Below are 18,471 nucleotides of genomic sequence, written 5' to 3'. Positions count from 1 at the left end.
CTCTTATTTTTAAAAGCCATGCAATGTAGATTAGGGAAAGAAAAGAAAAGAAAAGAAAGAGAAAGGAAGGAAGGAGAGAGGGAGGGGAGAGAGGGAGGGGAGGGAGGAGAGGGAAGGGAGGGGAGAGAGGGAGGGGAGGGAGGAGAGGGAAGGGAGGGAGAGAGAGAGACAGAGAGAGACGAAAGAAAGAAAGAGAAAGAAAGGAAGAGAGAGAGAGAGAAAAAAGAAAGAAAGAGAGAGAGAGAAAGAAAGAGAAGGAAAGAAAGAGAGAAAGAAAGAAAGGGAAAGAAAGAAGCACCATGAAAAGAGTCATCACCAATTATTATTTCAGCCATTTCTCTAGGTCACAAGTCATTTTCTCTCAAAAAAAAAAAACTGAATGCATAACTTACATTGTTTTGTGGCATCCGTTATGACTGATGAAAACATGATGGTGGTCTGATTCTCTAGTCTTTGTCACCTGGATTCTTTCTGTAGAAGCCTTTAAGATTTATCTTTATTTTTGGTAAACTGGAATTTTATAAAAATGTCTCTAGCTATTTTTTTAATTCAAATATACTGGGCACTCACACATTTCCAATCCAACTGCTCCAGCCATTTATCTCTGAGAAATTATACTACACTATTGATTGGATAATTTTTCTCTTCATGTTTTCTCCATTCTTTCTTTATGAGACTCCTATTAGCTACATATTGAATTGTAAATTCTTAAGAAATTTTACGGGGGGGAGGAGCCAAGATGGCCGAATAGGAACAGCTCCGGTCTACAGCTCCCAGCGCGAGCAACGCAGAAGACGGGTGATTTCTGCATTTCCATCTGAGGTACCGTGTTCGTCTCACTAGGGAGTGCCAGAGAGTGGGCGCAGGTCAGTGGGTGAGCGCACCGTGCGCCAGCCGAAGCAGGGGCGAGGCATTGCCTCACTCGGGAAGCGCAAGGGGTCAGGGAGTTCCCCTTCCAGGGGTGACAGACGGCACCTGGAAAATCGGGCCACTCCCACCCGAATACTGTGCTTTTCCGACAGGCTTAGGAAACGGTGCCCCAGGAGAGTATAGCCCGCACCTGGCTCAGAGGGTCCTATGCCCATGGAGTCTCGCTGATTGCTAGCACAGCAGGCTGAGATCAAACAGCAAGTCGGCAGCGAGGCTGGGGGAGGGGCGCCCGCCATTGCCCAGGCTCGCTTAGGTCAACAAAGCAGCCTGGAAGCTTGAACAGGGTGGAGCCCACCACAGCTCAAGGAGGCCTGCCTGCCTCTGTAGGCTCCACCTCTGGGGGCAGGGCACAGACAAACAAAAAGACAGCAGTAACCTCTGCAGAATTAAATGTCCCTGTCTGACAGCTGTGAGGAGAGCAGTGGTTCTCCCAGCATGCAGCTGGAGATCTGAGAACGGGCTGACTGCCTCCTCAAGTGGGTCCCTGTCCCCTGACCCCCGAGCAGCCTAACTGGGAGGCACCCCCCAGCAGGGGCAGACTGACACCTCACACGGCCGGCCAGGTACTCCAACAGACCTGCAGCTGAGGGTTCTGTCTGTTAGAAGGAAAACTAACAGAAAGGACATCCACACCAAAAACCCATCTGTACATCAGCATCATCAAAGACCAAAAGTAGATAAAACCACAAAGATGGGGAAAAAACAGAGCAGAAAAACTGGAAACTCTAAAAACCAGAGTACCTCTCCTCCTCCAAAGGAACGCAGTTCCTCACCAGCAACGGAACAAAGCTGGACGGAGAATGACTTTGACGAGCTGAGAGAAGAAGGCTTCAGACGATCAAATTACTCCGAGCTACGGGAGGATATTCAATCCAAAGGCAAAGAAGTTGAAAACTTTGAAAAAAATTTAGAAGAATGTATAACTAGAATAACCAATACAGAGAAGTGCTTAAAGGAGCTGATGGAGCTGAAAACCAAGGCTCGAGAACTACGTGAAGAATGCAGAAGCCTCAGGAGCCGATGCGATCAAATGGAAGAAAGGGTATCAGCCCTGGAAGATGAAATGAATGAAATGAAGCGAGAAGGGAAGTTTAGAGAAAAAAGAATAAAAAGAAACGAGCAAAGCCTCCAAGAAATGTGGGACTATGTGAAAAGACCAAATCTACGTCTGATTGGTGTACCTGAAAGTGATGGGGAGAATGGAAACAAGTTGGAAAACACTCTGCAGGATATTATCCAGGAGAACTTCCCCAATCTAGCAAGGCAGGCCAACATTCAGATTCAGGAAATACAGAGAACGCCACAAAGATACTCTTCGAGAAGAGCAACTCCAAGACACATAATTGTCAGATTCACCAAAGTTGAAATGAAGGAAAAAATGTTAAGGGCAGCCAGAGAGAAAGGACGGGTTACCATCAAAGGGAAGCCCATCAGACTAACAGCAGATCTCTCGGCAGAAACCCTACAAGCCAGAAGAGAGTGGGGGCCAATATTCAACATTCTTAAAGAAAAGAATTTTCAACCCAGAATTTCATATCCTGCCAAACTAAGCTTCATAAGTGAAGGAGAAATAAAATACTTTACAGACAAGCAAATGCTGAGAGATTTTGTCACCACCAGGCCTGCCCTAAAAGAGCTCTTGAAGGAAGCGCTAAACATGGAAAGGCACAACCGGTACCAGCCACTGCAAAATCATACCGAAATGTAAAGACCATTGAGACTAGGAAGAGACTGCATCAACTAACGAGCAAAACATCGAGCTAACATCATAATGACAGGATCAAATTCACACATAACAATATTAACTTTAAATGTAAATGGACTAAATGCTCCAATTAAAAGACACAGACTGGCAAATTGGATAAAGACTCAAGACCCATCAGTGTGCTGTATTCAGGAAACCCATCTCACGTGCAGAGACACACATAGGCTCAAAATAAAAGGATGGAGGAAGATCTACCAAGCAAATGGAAAACAAAAAAAGGCAGGGGTTGCAATCCTAGTCTCTGATAAAACAGACTTTAAACCAACAAAGATCAAAAGAGACAAAGAAGGCCATTACATAATGGTAAAGGGATTAATTCAACAAGAAGAGCTAACTATCCTAAATATATATGCACCCAATACAGGAGCACCCAGATTCATAAAGCAAGTCCTGAGTGACCTACAAAGAGACTTAGACTCCCACACATTAATAATGGGAGACTTTAACACCCCACTGTCAACATTAGACAGATCAACGAGACAGAAAGTCAACAAGGATACCCAGGAATTGAACTCAGCTCTGCACCAAGCAGACCTAATAGACATCTACAGAACTCTCCACCCCAAATCAACAGAATATACATTTTTTTCAGCACCACACCACACCTATTCCAAAATTGACCATATCCTTGGAAGTAAAGCTCTCCTCAATAAATGTAAAAGAACAGAAATTGTAACAAACTGTCTCTCAGATCACAGTGCAATCAAGCTAGAACTCAGGATTAAGAATCTCACTCAAAACCGCTCAACTACGTGGAAACTGAACAACCTGCTCCTGAATGACTACTGGGTACATAACGAAATGAAGGCAGAAATAAAGATGTTCTTTGAAACCAACGAGAACCAAGACACAACATACCAGAATCTCTGGGATGCATTCAAAGCAGTGTGTAGAGGGAAATTTATAGCACTAAATGCCCACAAGAGAAAGCAGGAAAGATCCAAAATTGACACCCTAACATCACAATTAAAAGAACTAGAAAAGCAAGAGCAAACACATTCAAAAGCTAGCAGAAGGCAAGAAATAACTAAAATCAGAGCAGAACTGAAGGAAATAGAGACACAAAAAACCCTTCAAAAAATTAATGAATCCAGGAGCTGGTTTTTTGAAAGGATCAACAAAATTGATAGACCGCTAGCAAGATTAATAAAGAAAAAAAGAGAGAAGAATCAAATAGATGCAATAAAAAATGATAAAGGGGATATCACCACCGATCCCACAGAAATACAAACTACCATCAGAGAATATTACAAACACCTCTACGCAAATAAACTAGAAAATCTAGAAGAAATGGATAAATTCCTCAACACATACACCCTCCCAAGACTAAACCAAGAAGAAGTTCAATCTCTGAATAGACCAATAACAGGAGCTGAAATTATGGCAATAATCAATAGCTTACCAACCAAAAAAAGTCCAGGACCAGATGGATTCACAGCCGAATTCTACCAGAGGTACAAGGAGGAGCTGGTACCATTCCTTCTGAAACTATTCCAATCAATAGAAAAAGAGGGAATCCTCCCTAACTCATTTTATGAGGCCAGCATCATCCTGATACCAAAGCCTGGCAGAGACACAACAAAAAAAGAGAATTTTAGACCAATATCCTTGATGAACATTGATGCAAAAATCCTCAATAAAATACTGGCAAACAGAATCCAGCAGCACATCAAAAAGCTTATCCACCATGATCAAGTGGGCTTCATCCCTGGGATGCAAGGCTGGTTCAATATACGCAAATCAATAAATGTAATCCAGCATATAAACAGAACCAAAGACAAAAACCACATGATTATCTCAATAGATGCAGAAAAGGCCTTTGACAAAATTCAACAACCCTTCATGCTAAAAACTCTCAATAAATTAGGAATTGATGGGATGTATCTCAAAATAATAAGAGCTATTTATGACAAACCCACAGCCAATATCATACTGAATGGGCAAAAACTGGAAGCATTCCCTTTGAAAACTGGCACAAGACAGGGATGCCCTCTCTCACCACTTCTATTCAACATAGTGTTGGAAGTTCTGGCCAGGGCAATTAGGCAGGAGAAGGAAATCAAGGGTATTCAATTAGGAAAAGAGGAAGTCAAATTGTCCCTGTTTGCAGATGACATGATAGTATATCTAGAAAACCCCATTGTCTCAGCCCAAAATCTCCTTAAGCTGATAAGCAACTTCAGCAAAGTCTCAGGATACAAAATCAATGTGCAAAAATCACAAGCATTCTTATACATCAATAACAGACAAACAGAGAGCCAAATCATGAGTGAACTCCCATTCACAATTGCTTCAAAGAGAATAAAATACCTAGGAATCCAACTTACAAGGGATGTGAAAGACCTCTTCAAGGAGAACTACAAACCACTGCTCAAGGAAATAAAAGAGGATACAAACAAATGGAAGAACATTCCATGCTCATGGGTAGGAAGAATCAATATCATGAAAATGGCCATCCTTCCCAAGGTAATTTACAGATTCAATGCCATCCCCATCAAGCTACCAATGACTTTCTTCACAGAATTGGAAAAAACTACTTTAAAGTTTATATGGAACCAAAAAAGAGCCCGCATCGCCAAGTCAATCCTAAGCCAAAAGAACAAAGCTGGAGGCATCACGCTACCTGACTTCAAACTATACTACAAGGCTACAGTAACCAAAACAGCATGGTACTGGTACCAAAACAGAGATATAGATCAATGGAACAGAACAGAGCCGTCAGAAATAATGCCACATATCTACAACCATCTGATCTTTGACAAACCTGAGAAAAACAAGAAATGGGGAAAGGATTCCCTATTTAATAAATGGTGCTGGGAAAACTGGCTAGCCATATGTAGAAAGCTGAAACTGGATCCCTTCCTTACACCTTATACAAAAATCAATTCAAGATGGATTAAAGACTTAAATGTTAGACCTAAAACCATAAAAACCCTAGAAGAAAACCTAGGCAATACCATTCAGGACATAGGCATGGGCAAGGACTTCATGTCTAAAACACCAAAAGCAATGGCAACAAAAGCCAAAATTGACAAATGGGATCTAATTAAACTAAAGAGCTTCTGCACAGCAAAGGAAACTACCATCAGAGTGAACAGGCAACCTACAAAATGGGAGAAAATTTTCGCAACCTACTCATCTGACAAAGGGCTAATATCCAGAATCTACAATGAACTCCAACAAATTTACAAGAAAAAAACAAACAACCCCATCAAAAAGTGGGCGAAGGACATGAACAGACACTTCTCAAAAGAAGACATTTATGCAGCCAAAAGACACATGAAAAAATGCTCACCATCACTGGCCATCAGAGAAATGCAAATCAAAACCACAATGAGATACCATCTCACACCAGTTAGAATGGCGATCATTAAAAAGTCAGGAAACAACAGGTGCTGGAGAGGATGTGGAGAAATAGGAACACTTTTACACTGTTGGTGGGACTGTAAACTAGTTCAACCCTTGTGGAAGTCAGTGTGGCGATTCCTCAGGGATCTAGAACTAGAAATTCCATTCGACCCAGCCATCCCATTACTGGGTATATACCCAAAGGACTATAAATCATGCTGCTATAAAGACACATGCACACGTATGTTTATTGCCGCATTATTCACAATAGCAAAGACTTGGAACCAACCCAAATGTCCAACAATGATAGACTGGATTAAGAAAATGTGGCACATATACACCATGGAATACTATGCAGCCATAAGAAATGATGAGTTCATGTCCTTTGTAGGGACATGGATGAAATTGGAAATCATCATTCTCAGTAAACTATCGCAAGAACAAAAAACCAAACACCGCATATTCTCACTCATAGGTGGGAATTGAACAATGAGAACACATGGACACAGGAAGGGGAACATCACACTTCGGGGACTGTTGTGGGTTGGGGGGAGGGGGGAGGGATAACATTGGGAGATATACCTAATGCTAGATGACGAGTTGGTGGGTGCAGTGCACCAGCATGGCACATGTATACATATGTAACTTACCTGCACATTGGGCACATGTACCATAAAACCTAAAGTATAATAATAATAATAATAATAATAAAAAAAAAAAAAAAAAAAAAAAAAAAAAAAAGAAATTTTACTATTTGACAGCTTTGAATTTTGGGACTCTTCAATATCAGATTTTATATTTTCTGTATCAATTCATCTATCAGAGGACACTTAGTTTGATTCCATATCTTGACTATTGTGAATATGCTGCAATGAACATGGGAGTAAAGATGTCTCTTTGATATCCTGCTTTTATTTTCTTTGGATAAATACCCATAAAAAGGATTGCTGAATCATATGTAGTTCTATTTTTAATTTTTTAGAAATCTCCATACTGTTCCCATGTGGTTGTTTTCATGCCAATTTACGTTCATGCCAAGGGTTTACATACATCCAAGGGTTTCCTTTTTTCCATACTCTCACCAACTCTTATTATCTTTCATCTTTTTGATAATACTTATCCTAACAGGTGTAAGGTAATGTCTCACTGTGATTTTAATTTGCATTTCCTTGATAATTAATATTATTATATTAATAATATTGAGCATTTTTCACGTTCCTATTCACCATTTATATGTCTTTTTTCTCATAAGTTATTGGGGTACAGGTGGTATTTGGTTACATGAGTAAATTCTTTAGTGGTAATTTGTGAGACTTTGGTGCACCCATCATCTGAGCAGTATACATTGCAACATATTTGTAGCCTTTATCCCTACCCCCCTCCCACTCTTTCCCCCAAGTCCCTGAAGTCCATTGTATCATTCTTCTGCCTTTGCATCCTCATAGCTTAGCTCCCACATATCATAGAGAACATACGATATTTGGTTTTCCATTCCTGAGTTACTTCACTTAGAATAGTAGTCTCCAGTCTCATCCAGGTCACTGCAAATGCTGTTAAATCATTTCTTTTTATGGCTGAGTAGTATTCCATTATATATAATACCACAGTTTCTTTATCCACTTGTTGAGGGGCATTTGGGTTGGTTCCACGATTTTGCAATTGTGAATCATGCTGCTATAAGCATGCGTGTGCCAGTTTCTTTTTCAAATAATGACTTCTTTTCATCTGGGTAGATACCCAGTAGTGTGGATTGCTGGATCAAATGGTAGTTCTACTTTTAGTTCTTTAAGGAATCTCCACACTGTTTTCCATAGCAGCTGTACTACTTTACATTTCCACCAGCAGTGTAGAAATGTTCCCTGATCACCACATCCATGCCAACATCTAATGTTTTTTGATTTTTTGATTACCGTCATTCTTGTAGGAGTAAGGTGGTATTGCATTATAGTTTTGATTTGTATTTCCCTAATCATTAGTGATGTTGTACATTTTTTCATATGTTTGTTGGCCATTTGTATATCTTCTTTTGAGAATTGTCTATTCATGTCTTGGCCCACTTTTTGATAAGATTGTTTTTTTCTTACTGATTTATTTGAATTTGTTGTAGATTCTGCGCATTAGTTCTTTGTCAGATGTATAGATTGTGAAGCTTTTCTCCCACTCTGTGGGTTGTCTGTTTACTCTGCTGACTGTTCCTTTTGCCATGCAAAAGCTCTTTAGTTTAATTAAGTCCCAGCTATTTATCTTTGTTTTTATTGCATTTGTTTTTGGGTTCTTGGTCATGAAATCTTTGCCTAAGCCAACGTCTAGAAGGGTTTTTCCAATGTTATCTTCTAGAATTTTTAGAGTTTCAGGTCTTAGGTTTAAGTCCTTTATCCATCTTGGGTTGATTTTTGTATAGGGTGAGAGATGAGGATCCAGTTTCATTCTCCTGCATGTGGCTAGCCAATTATCCCAGCACCATTTGTTGAAAAGGGTGTCCTTTCCCCACTTTATGTTTTTGTTTGCTTTATCAAAGATCAGTTGGCTGTAAGCATTTGGGTTTATTTCTGGATTCTCTATTCTGTTCCATTGGTCTATGTGCCTATTTTTATGCCAGTACCATGCTGTTTTGGTGACTATGGCCTTATAGTACAGCTTGAAATCAGATAATGTGATGCCTCCAGATTTGTTCTTTTTGCTTAGTCTTGCTTTGGCTATGCAGGCTCTTTTTTGGTTCCATATGAATTTTAGAATTTTTTTTTCTAATTCTATGAAGAATGTTGGTGGTATTTTTATGGGGATTGCGTTGAATTTGTAGATTGCTTTTGGCAGTATGGTCATTTTCACAATGTTGATTCTACCCATCCATGAGCATGGTATGTTTCCTTTTGTTTGTGTCATCTATGATTTATTTCAGCAGTGTTCTGCAGTTTTTCTTGCAGAGGTCTTTTGACTACTTGGTTAGGTATATTCTTAAGTTGTTGTTGGTTTGTTTTTATTTTTTCTTTCCTTTTTTTTTTTTTTTTTTTTTGCAGCTATTGTAAAAGGGGTTGAGAGTTCTCGATTTGATTCTCTGCTTGGTCGCTGTGGGTATACAGAAGAGCTACTGATTTGTGTACACTAATCTTGTATCTGGAAACTTTGCTGAATTCTTTTATCAGCTCTAGGAGCTTTCTGGAGGAGTCTTTAGGGTTTTCAAGGTAAACAATCACATTGTCAGCAAACAGTGACCGTCTGACTTCTTTACAGATTTGGATGCCCTTTATTTCTTTCTCTTCCCTGATTTCTCTGGCTAGGACTTCCAGTACTATGTTGAAGAGGAGTGGTGAGAGTGGGCATCCTTGTCTTGTTCCAGTTCTCAGAGGGACTGCTTTTTGTATGTATTCTTTGGAAAAATTTTTATTCAGGTCTTTTGCCCATTTGTAATTGGATTATCTGCTTTTTTTTTTTGCCATTGAATCGTATGAGTTTCTTATACATTTTGGATATTAACCCCTTATCTGATTTATGTTTTACAAATATTTTATCCCATTCCATAGGTTGTCTTTTTAATGTTATTAATTGTTCTCTTTGCTGTGCAGAAGCTTGTTAGTTTGATGTAGTCCCACTTGTTTAATTTTGCTTTTGTTGCCTGTGCTTTTTACGTCTTATCCAAAAAATCTTCACCGAAACTAATGTAAAGAAGCTCTTTCCCTATGTTTTCTTCTAGGCGTTTTACAGTTTCACATCTTTACATTTGTCTTTAACCCATTTCAAATCAACTTTTGTATATGGTAAAAGATAAGGGTCCCATTTCATTTATTTGCTTATGGACATTCAGTTTTCCCAACATCATTTATTGAAGAGACTGTCCTTTGCCCATTGTGAATTCTTGGCTCCCTTATCAAAGATTACTTGACCATATATTAACGGATTTATTTCTGGGCTTTTTATTTCATTCAATTTGTCTATGAGTCTGTTTTTATAGCAGTCCCTACAATTTTAATTACTTAATTTTGTATTATAGCTTGAAATCATAACTGTAATACCTCCATGTTCTTTCTTAAGATTGTTTTGGCTATTGGAGGTCTAGTTCTCCAGTTTCTTGGAAAAAAAGAATGATAAATTCTTAGTGGAATCCTTTTAATTACCACTTTTAAAGGCTAAATTCTCATTCCATAGTGTGAGTTTAGTCATTCTTTAATAAGGCCTGACTTAAGCTGCCCTCCTGGCATTGTTTTGTTTGTTTTTTTTTTTTTTGAGACAGAGTCTCTCTCTGTCGCCCAGGCTGGAGTGCAGTGGCGCCATCTCGGCTCACTGCAAGCTCCGCCTCCCGGGTTCACGCCATTCTCCCGCCTCGGTCTCCGGAATAGCTAGGACTACAGGCGCCCGCTACCACGCCCGGCTAATTTTTTTCTATTTTTAGTAGAGACGGGGTTTCACCGTGTTAGCCAGGATGGTCTCGATCTCCTGACCTCGTGGTCCCCCCACCTCGGCCTCCCAAAGTGCTGGGATTACAGGCCTGAGCCACCCCGCCCGGCCCTGCTGGCATTTTTATAGGTAGACTCCACACTGTGTAGATGGGACTTAATAGTTATAGTGGTGTACAGAAGTGCATCTGGTGAAGAGCACACCTTACAAAATGCTGTCTGGAAATGCAAATTATATAAGCATAGTGGTTGACTGTAAAAGACCTCCACTTAGGCAAACATACTATTGTAGATTTAAATCACAGTTTGGTCTCAACACTTCTATGAACTCTTGAGCATGTTTTCCAGTCTGATTTGGTTCCTTTAGTCTCTGTAAAAGGAAGAAGTGCACATGCTATTATGAGTCTCACTGCTCTGTAATCATTAATTCTTCTTTTTTTTTTTTTAACATGGTACTTAGGCACATAAAGTTAGCAGCCTATTTGATGCATACTCAGGCCTGTTAAGTAATGAATCCATGATCCTAGCTGTGAACTCCAGGTATGATAAGCTATCATGCTCTTTTATTTCATTAATTGGATGTATTTAAAATGTTATATCTTGAAAAACATGTAGTTGTGAAAAATAAGAAATTACTCCAGACTTCACCATCATAATTTGGTGACTACTGTTTCTTTCTTATACTCTTTCCCAGTCTTTCTGTATTGCATAGACAAGCAGATAATCTTTCTAGCTGCTGAGGCAAGCTTCATTTGCCATCAATTTGAAGATGCATCTCAATGTAAGAAATACTAAGATGTGAAAAACATATTATCATTGATTACAGAAAATGTGGCAGTAATATATTTCAACTGTTTAAAGCTTAGCATGGCTTTGTGGACTTGGCTGGGAATGTAACCACTCTTTGCATTATTATGTTTATGGAGAAATATATCCTGATTTCTAAATAACTTTATAGATCATATTTACAAAGAAGTTAATTCCTTTATTTTTAAAACATTATTATCATTTTTAAGAGAATATTTAAGACTCATCTGTCATACAAAGCCAAAAGCTGAACCTCATTTTCGCTTATCACTAAGAAATGGCTGGGCCAGGCACGGTGGCTCACACCTCTAATCCCAGCACTTTGGAAGGCTGAGGCGGGCGGATCACGAGGTCAGGAGATCGAGACCATCCTAGCTAACATGGTGAAACCCCAACTCTACTGAAAATACAAAAAATTAGCTGGGCATGGTGGCAGGCACCTGTAGTCCCAGCTACTCAGGAGGCTGAGGCAGGAGAATGGTGTGAACCTGGGAGGTGAAGCTTGCAGTGAGCCAAGATGGCACCACTGCACTCCAGCCTGGGCAACAGAGTGAGACTCTGTCTCAATAAATAAATAAGAAAAGAAAAAAAAGTCCACTAAATTTCTATTATATCTGTTTTCTCATCATTAATAATTACTCCTTTTTCTTGTCAGCTTTGTGGATCCCTTACTGCAGTTTGAATCTCAGTTGAAGATAATAGAGTCATCCTTTGGAATGCTAGTTGTCATGCCAAGTCTTGACAAAGTAAAAGAAATGGGGAGCAATTATGAGTACATTGAGGACGTGGAGGTAAAATTTTTCTTCCTTTAATCATTATAGGATGTTATTACACATCACAGCAATCCTGCAGAATGTGTCTCAGCAGGTGATAATCTTTAGGGTCCTCCTCTTCACTCTTTTTAGTTATAACAGTCAGTGCACTACTCTATACCACTGGACTCCTTGTGAGTTCTACAACCCATGGGATTTTAATGGATTCTATAGGATTTGTAGGAGCAAATAGGCGAAGATATTTTTGGTTAATTGGTTTAGCAAGAATAGGGAGTTTGCTGGCAAGTGCTTCAAAGAATGGAATAGAAACATAGAAAGATGGAAGTAGAAAGAATCCTATAGTAAGATTAGCAAACATCTGTGGTCTCCCTTTCTTCAGCATTGCTATACAGTGAACTTGCTCTATAAGCTAGAGAAGAAATTCGTGGCATATGGTATAAAGTGAGGTCTCAGCATAGCCACCTCTCTCCTTTCTTCAGTTTGTGGAGAGAACCTAGAACACTCAGATGCAAAACTATCAGGCTTATTGTTTCTTTTTATAAGGGCTTCTATACAAATCTCAGAGAATTTCAGCCTCGTCTGCAACTGATGCAAGGTGACTTTAATGTAGAAACTTTCTCAGCTATGTTCCTATATCCCTAACACAGATTTGTAGGCTGCTATTTTTTCCAAATGTGCCATTCCCTTCCAACTAGACTTCTTCCAAATATTCCTGAGTGGCTACCTGAGGATACCCAGAGATACTTTTACTTTTTACTGGTGAAGACCACTCTGGTAGTTGGGAGAAGAAAAATAACTTCTGAGTTAAATAAAAGTCTTCTTCCAATACTAGAAAGAAAAAAATGTGTTGTTATATAGCATTTCAACATCCAAATGCCCCATGTTTATTAATGTTCCATATATTTTATATATCAGCTACTCACACATGGAAATTTCCAATACTCACATAGCATACAATTTCTAGTACCTACATAGTGTGTGGAACAATAAATCTTACTGTTTCCATCTATTTACATATAAAATGTATTCAATATTGGGTTTTGTTTTGTTTTGTTTGAGACAGGGTCTTGCTCCTTCACCCAAACTAGAGTTCAGTGCCACTATCTTGGCTCACTGCAGTCTCCACCTTCTGGGCTCAAGCAATCCTTCCATCTCAGCCTCTCAAGTAACTAGGACTACAGACATGCACCACCATACCTGGCTAATTTTTGTTTTGTTTTGTTGTATAGAGATGAGGTCTCACTATGTTGTCCAAGCTGGTCTCAAACTCCTGAACTCTAGCAATCCTCCCACCTTGGCCTCCCAAATTGCTGGGATTATAGGTGTGTGGCACTGTGCCTGGCCCAAATTATATTTAAATATGATGTTTGGATAACTTGTAGGTGTCAGCTAAAATAAGAACCAAGTCACATCATGCTTGAGTCTTCTCCAACCTATTTCAAATCACAAAGGCATAAAAGTCTATTTTTTTTAACATAGATAGTAGTAAGTAGCAGCACTTAAAATAGCAATTACTGTCTACTTCCATCACAACTATTCAGGTGGATATTCACAAATTATTGCTTTCAATGAACTTAAAGCAAGTTAGAATAAAATATATTCATGTTATTACATTCTAAAAGACAGTGGAAAATTGAAAAGTATACGTACAATAGTATCCCAAAACAAGCACTGAAAAGATAATCTATAAATAGCTAAGGCAAGAGAAATTTAAAATTTTAGAGGTGAGAATTTTTCTAAATGTTCACCATTAGAATAGGAAATAAAACTTTTTATAAATAGGGGGACAAAACTATTAGCCAGGGCTATGTTCTTTTTGAAAATGAACTCAAAATCACACATCCAGTGAAAATAAATCCAACATAATGAATTCTCAAGCAAAATCACATTTAAGCACAAAGAATATTGAGGAAATGTAGCATTCATAAACATGGAAAAGCAAGTTTTTATAAAATTAAATTTATAGCTTTTCCTCCTATAAACATGGTAGATGCTTATTATAGAAAATTTAAATATTATAGAAAGTCACTAAAAAAATACTCATTCTACTTCTCAAAGAGAATTACATTTTTATGTTTTCATTTGTCTTTTTCTTTGTATATTTTTAAATATCTGAGATAATGCTAAAATTCTTTAAATATGTGTGGCATTTTACAATTTGATGTTAAGTATTTTCTGTGTCACTGATTTATGTTCAAGGAATTGAAACCCAATTAAAAGTAACTTTTAAGCAAGAAAAAAAACTGTAGACGTTAGGTAAAATTTTATCTAAGTCTGGCTGACTGTGCAATGTTTTTATGTTTCAGAATTTATACCACAATATTTTAAATATATATGAGAACATTCTTACAACCTTGGTGTCTAAAGACCTCTACAAACTACAGATCTTAAAGGTAAAGGGGAAATAAGTAGTTTAATTTTCTTGTCATAAATCTGGTATGCTCACTATGCTTCACTTTCTTCTCATTTCCTATATTTGCATCTCCTTCAAGTATTTGATGACTGAAAGTTTCTTTACCACAAAAGAGTGAAATGTAGTCACTTCCCTTTATTTGAATTACAGGGGCACACTTTTAGGAATTTAATTTGGGAAGGACAGCATCAACAGGTGCTTGAGAAACCAGGTCCATGTGGTGATATATGGGTGAACACAGTTTGAAGTAGCAGAGAATAGTATTAGAGAGCAGTATTAGCCTAAACTACCCTCAAGTTCACATGGCAATGAAACCATGCTGTGTATGTCTGTGTTCATGCTTCTTCCTCATCAACTCAGGTGCTAAAGAAAATGCTGAGCATTCTATCTTCATGGATATTACTGTACCAAAGAAGGCCTAACAACAATTCAAAACCCTATTTTTCACAACTGAAACCTCACTTCATTTTTTAATGTCCCAACCAGAGACAGAAGACTGCACTGCATGTCTTATGGTCTTCAATTTTGCATTCCTAACATGTTGGCATCAGAGGCCAACTGTCTAGAAGTACTGGAAAAACAGATCGATTTATCCTTCCAGGAGCATCTATGAGCTGTATAAATCATAAATACACACAAGAAGCAGTATTGGTATTTATGAAGACAAAAAGGAATTTGAAGGAAAATAAAAATGTATTAGGCTAATTTGTGCCTAATTTGAGCGGACTGTTTTTTTTTAATTCATTTAAAAAATGTTATCCACTAGCTAGCCATATGCAGAAGATTGATATTGGACCCCTTCCTTACACCATATACAAAAATTAACTGAAGATGGATTAAAGACTTAAATGTAAACCCCAAAACTATAAAAATCCTAGAAGACAACCTATGCAATACCATTCTGGACATAGGAACAGGCAAAAATTTCGTGAAAAAGACACCAAAAGCAGTTGCAACAAAAGCAAAAATGGACAAATGGAATCTAATTAAACTGAAGAGCTTCTGCCCAGCGAAAGAAACTATCAAGAGAGTAAACAGACAACCTATGAATGGGAGAAAATTTTTGCAAACTATGCATCTGACAAAGGTCTAATATCCAGCATCTATAAGGAACTTAAATTTACAAGAAAAAAAAACTCCATTACAAAGTGGGCAAAGGACATAAACAGACACTTTTCAAAAGAAGACATACATGTGGCCAACAAGAATATGAAAAAAGCTCAACCTCATTGATCATTAAAGAAATGCAAATCAAAACCACAATGAGATACCAACTAACACCAGTCAGAATGGCTATTCTTAAAAAGTCAAAAAACAACAGATGCTGGCAGGGTTGTGGAGAAAAATAAATGCTTATACACTGTTGGTGGGAGTGTAAATTAGTACAACCATTGTACAAAACAGCGTGGTGATTCCTCAAAGACCTAAAAACAGAAATACCATTTGACCCAGCAATTCGATTACTGGATATAATATATATCCAGAGGAATATAAATTGTTCTGTCATAAAGACACACGCACACATATATTTGTTTCAGCACTATTCACAATAGCAAAGACATGGAATCAACCTAAATAACCACCAATGGTAGACTGGATAAAGAAACTGTAGTACACATACACCATGGGATACTATGCAGCCATACAAAAGAATGAGATTATGTACTTTGCAGGAATTTGGATGGAGCTGGAAGCCCTTAGCCTTAACAAACTAACACAGAAACCGAAAACCAAATACTGCATGTTCTCACTTAGTGAGAGCTAAGTGATGAGAAAACATGGACACATATTGGGGAACAACAGATACTGGGGCCTGACAAAGGGTGGAGGTTGGGAAGAGAGAGAGAATAAGGAAAAATAATTAATGGGTACTAGGCTTAATACCACAAGTTTATCTATATAAAAACCTGCACATGTACCCCCGAACTTAAAATAATAGTTAAAAAAAGTTGTTATCCTCACAACCCTTCACCGTGATTATGAATCCTCCCCTTCCCTGCCCATGCATGCTCTTTTATTCACTCCATGACACTATCAATAGCTTCCATTTATTGAGTTAAGCATTGACTCCATGTCAGGCACTAAATAGAATATGTGGGTTATCTCATACAATCCTTAACATAATTCCATGTGGGGTTACTATTAATTCTTCCATTTCACAGATTTAAAAAAATGAAAACGGAGAAAGGAGCAGTAATATATATAATGCTAATGTGTGGAGGAGCCCCTCTAGCTTGGGAGCCTGTTACTTAACCACTTTGTTCTTATAACTACCATGCCTAAAAGCTTCCCTGCTTCTCAAAAAGGGCTGAAACCTCACTCCTGAAAAGGACAAGGCAGAGGCTGACCCCTCTGAGAATTAGAAACTCTTTCACCTTAGGAAATAGACTTCAAACATTTTTCACAATGGGAGCAAGAGAAGGATAAGAGGTTTGGCCAACCATCGACATAAATATAGTAGACCCTGACAGATTGCCTTAAAGAAGGCTATTAATGGCGATTGGCATATGAGGCATATGCAGTATTCTTCCCTTCTCAAGGTTGTAAATGTGCCCTTGCCTCTGAGGATTAAGAACAGCTAGAAGGTGCAGCTAAGACAGATTTGAATCAAAATTTGCAAGAACTTTCTAACCAACCTGCCTCCAGTAATGTACTCTCTAACCATGAGCCAGAATATTTGAGTGGTGAATTGGCAGAGGAATTCTGGAATAAGATGATATTGCAGGATCAGACAAGATTTTAAGTCTCTTTAAAGCTGAAAGGTAGATTGTCATTTAAAAATAAAAGGGAGAATACATACTTTGAAAGAAAAAGAGGAGGCAAAGCAGCTGATAATCATATCATAGCCTCGTACTGAACTATTCATGGTGCCTAACAAAGTGACTACTATAGTGGATATTAGTAAATACTTTTTGAATAGAATAAAATAAAATAAAACCCAGATAGAGTTTCCATAGTAGATGAAGTAGTATACCAGATTCTTATTGTCTGTGTTTTTGAGATAAATGTAGGTTAAGTGTGAAATAACCAGGAGAATGTAGGAATGCCTGAATTGGTGAAGTTGGAGAATAGAGGAAAGGTTCTTGGAAAATGGAAATTTCATGGTTCTAGGATGACTTTTATGTTTCCAACAGGAAATGCTCGTGTGGATGAGTAAAGATAGCTCATATCTGCAAGAGAGAATAATGGTGATCATCAACAAGGTGTTAAGATTTACAGTCAGGAAAGTCAGAAAATATGTAAGTCACAGAATATAACGATGCCACCTGATTCTGAAGACTGCATTTCCATAGTGCTGCTTTCCATGTCTTGGGTCCTAACAGTACTTGACAGGTCCTTGGTATTATTGTACTGGTAGGTTGGTTGGGATATCAGAAAAGGAGTCAATATTCCACCTGACTTTTTGTCAATCAGAACAGAGTTTCTCAAACAATTGGTTAAGATGCATCATGCTTTATGCAAAGAGCATGAGGGTGTTAAAACCAGATTCTTGCTGACTCTGAAATTTCCCTCTGTAGACCACAACTTGTAATCTTTAAAATTCTTCCAGCCTTACCTGTCTTCTTATGTATTACTTCCTAAAATAATTTGAAAGCTGTTATTTATTTTAAATTTATACACGTAATCCTCAAGTTCTTTCATTGTGAAACATGCTAGAGGTAGAGCATAAATCTCCCTTTACTATCCTCTCCACACCAACCCTGTCCTTGGCCATGTCAGCATGATGTGTGCCCTACCAAACCACTTTCAGTGTGCACACCCACATATAAAACACACTGAAATACATAGCTTTATTATTTATTGTTTCTTTACTAAAGTTATATTTACATATGGTTCTACAATTTGCTTTTTTCACTGAAATGATACATCCTACAGATATTTTCATGTCAACATATGTAGATTCATTCTATTATTTTAAATACAGTATATAGCCCATAGTTTTGACATATTATGATCCATTTAGCTATTTTTCAGTTGATGGACATTAAAGTATCATTTAGTTTTTTCTGCTTCAAACAATACAAAACGGGCATCTTTGTGCAA

General features: G+C 38.1%; 1 protein-coding gene across 2 annotated transcripts in view; it reads left to right on the top strand.

The window, feature by feature from the left end:
• The window catches only part of MROH9 (maestro heat like repeat family member 9), a 117,508-nt gene that overhangs the window by 17,940 nt on the left and 81,097 nt on the right, over positions 1 to 18,471 (top strand). For both annotated transcript variants that reach the window (XM_024232369.3, XM_063726495.1), the window contains 4 exons: positions 10,895 to 10,974; positions 11,897 to 12,032; positions 14,321 to 14,407; positions 17,562 to 17,666. In XM_024232369.3, coding sequence (XP_024088137.3) covers positions 10,895 to 10,974; positions 11,897 to 12,032; positions 14,321 to 14,407; positions 17,562 to 17,666 — 408 coding nt within the window. The remainder of the gene's footprint in view (positions 1 to 10,894; positions 10,975 to 11,896; positions 12,033 to 14,320; positions 14,408 to 17,561; positions 17,667 to 18,471) is intronic.

Source organism: Pongo abelii, chromosome 1 (assembly GCF_028885655.2).
Source record: "Pongo abelii isolate AG06213 chromosome 1, NHGRI_mPonAbe1-v2.0_pri, whole genome shotgun sequence".
In the NCBI taxonomy this organism is placed as follows: domain Eukaryota; kingdom Metazoa; phylum Chordata; class Mammalia; order Primates; family Hominidae; genus Pongo; species Pongo abelii.
This window is presented reverse-complemented; position numbering and strand designations above follow the sequence as displayed.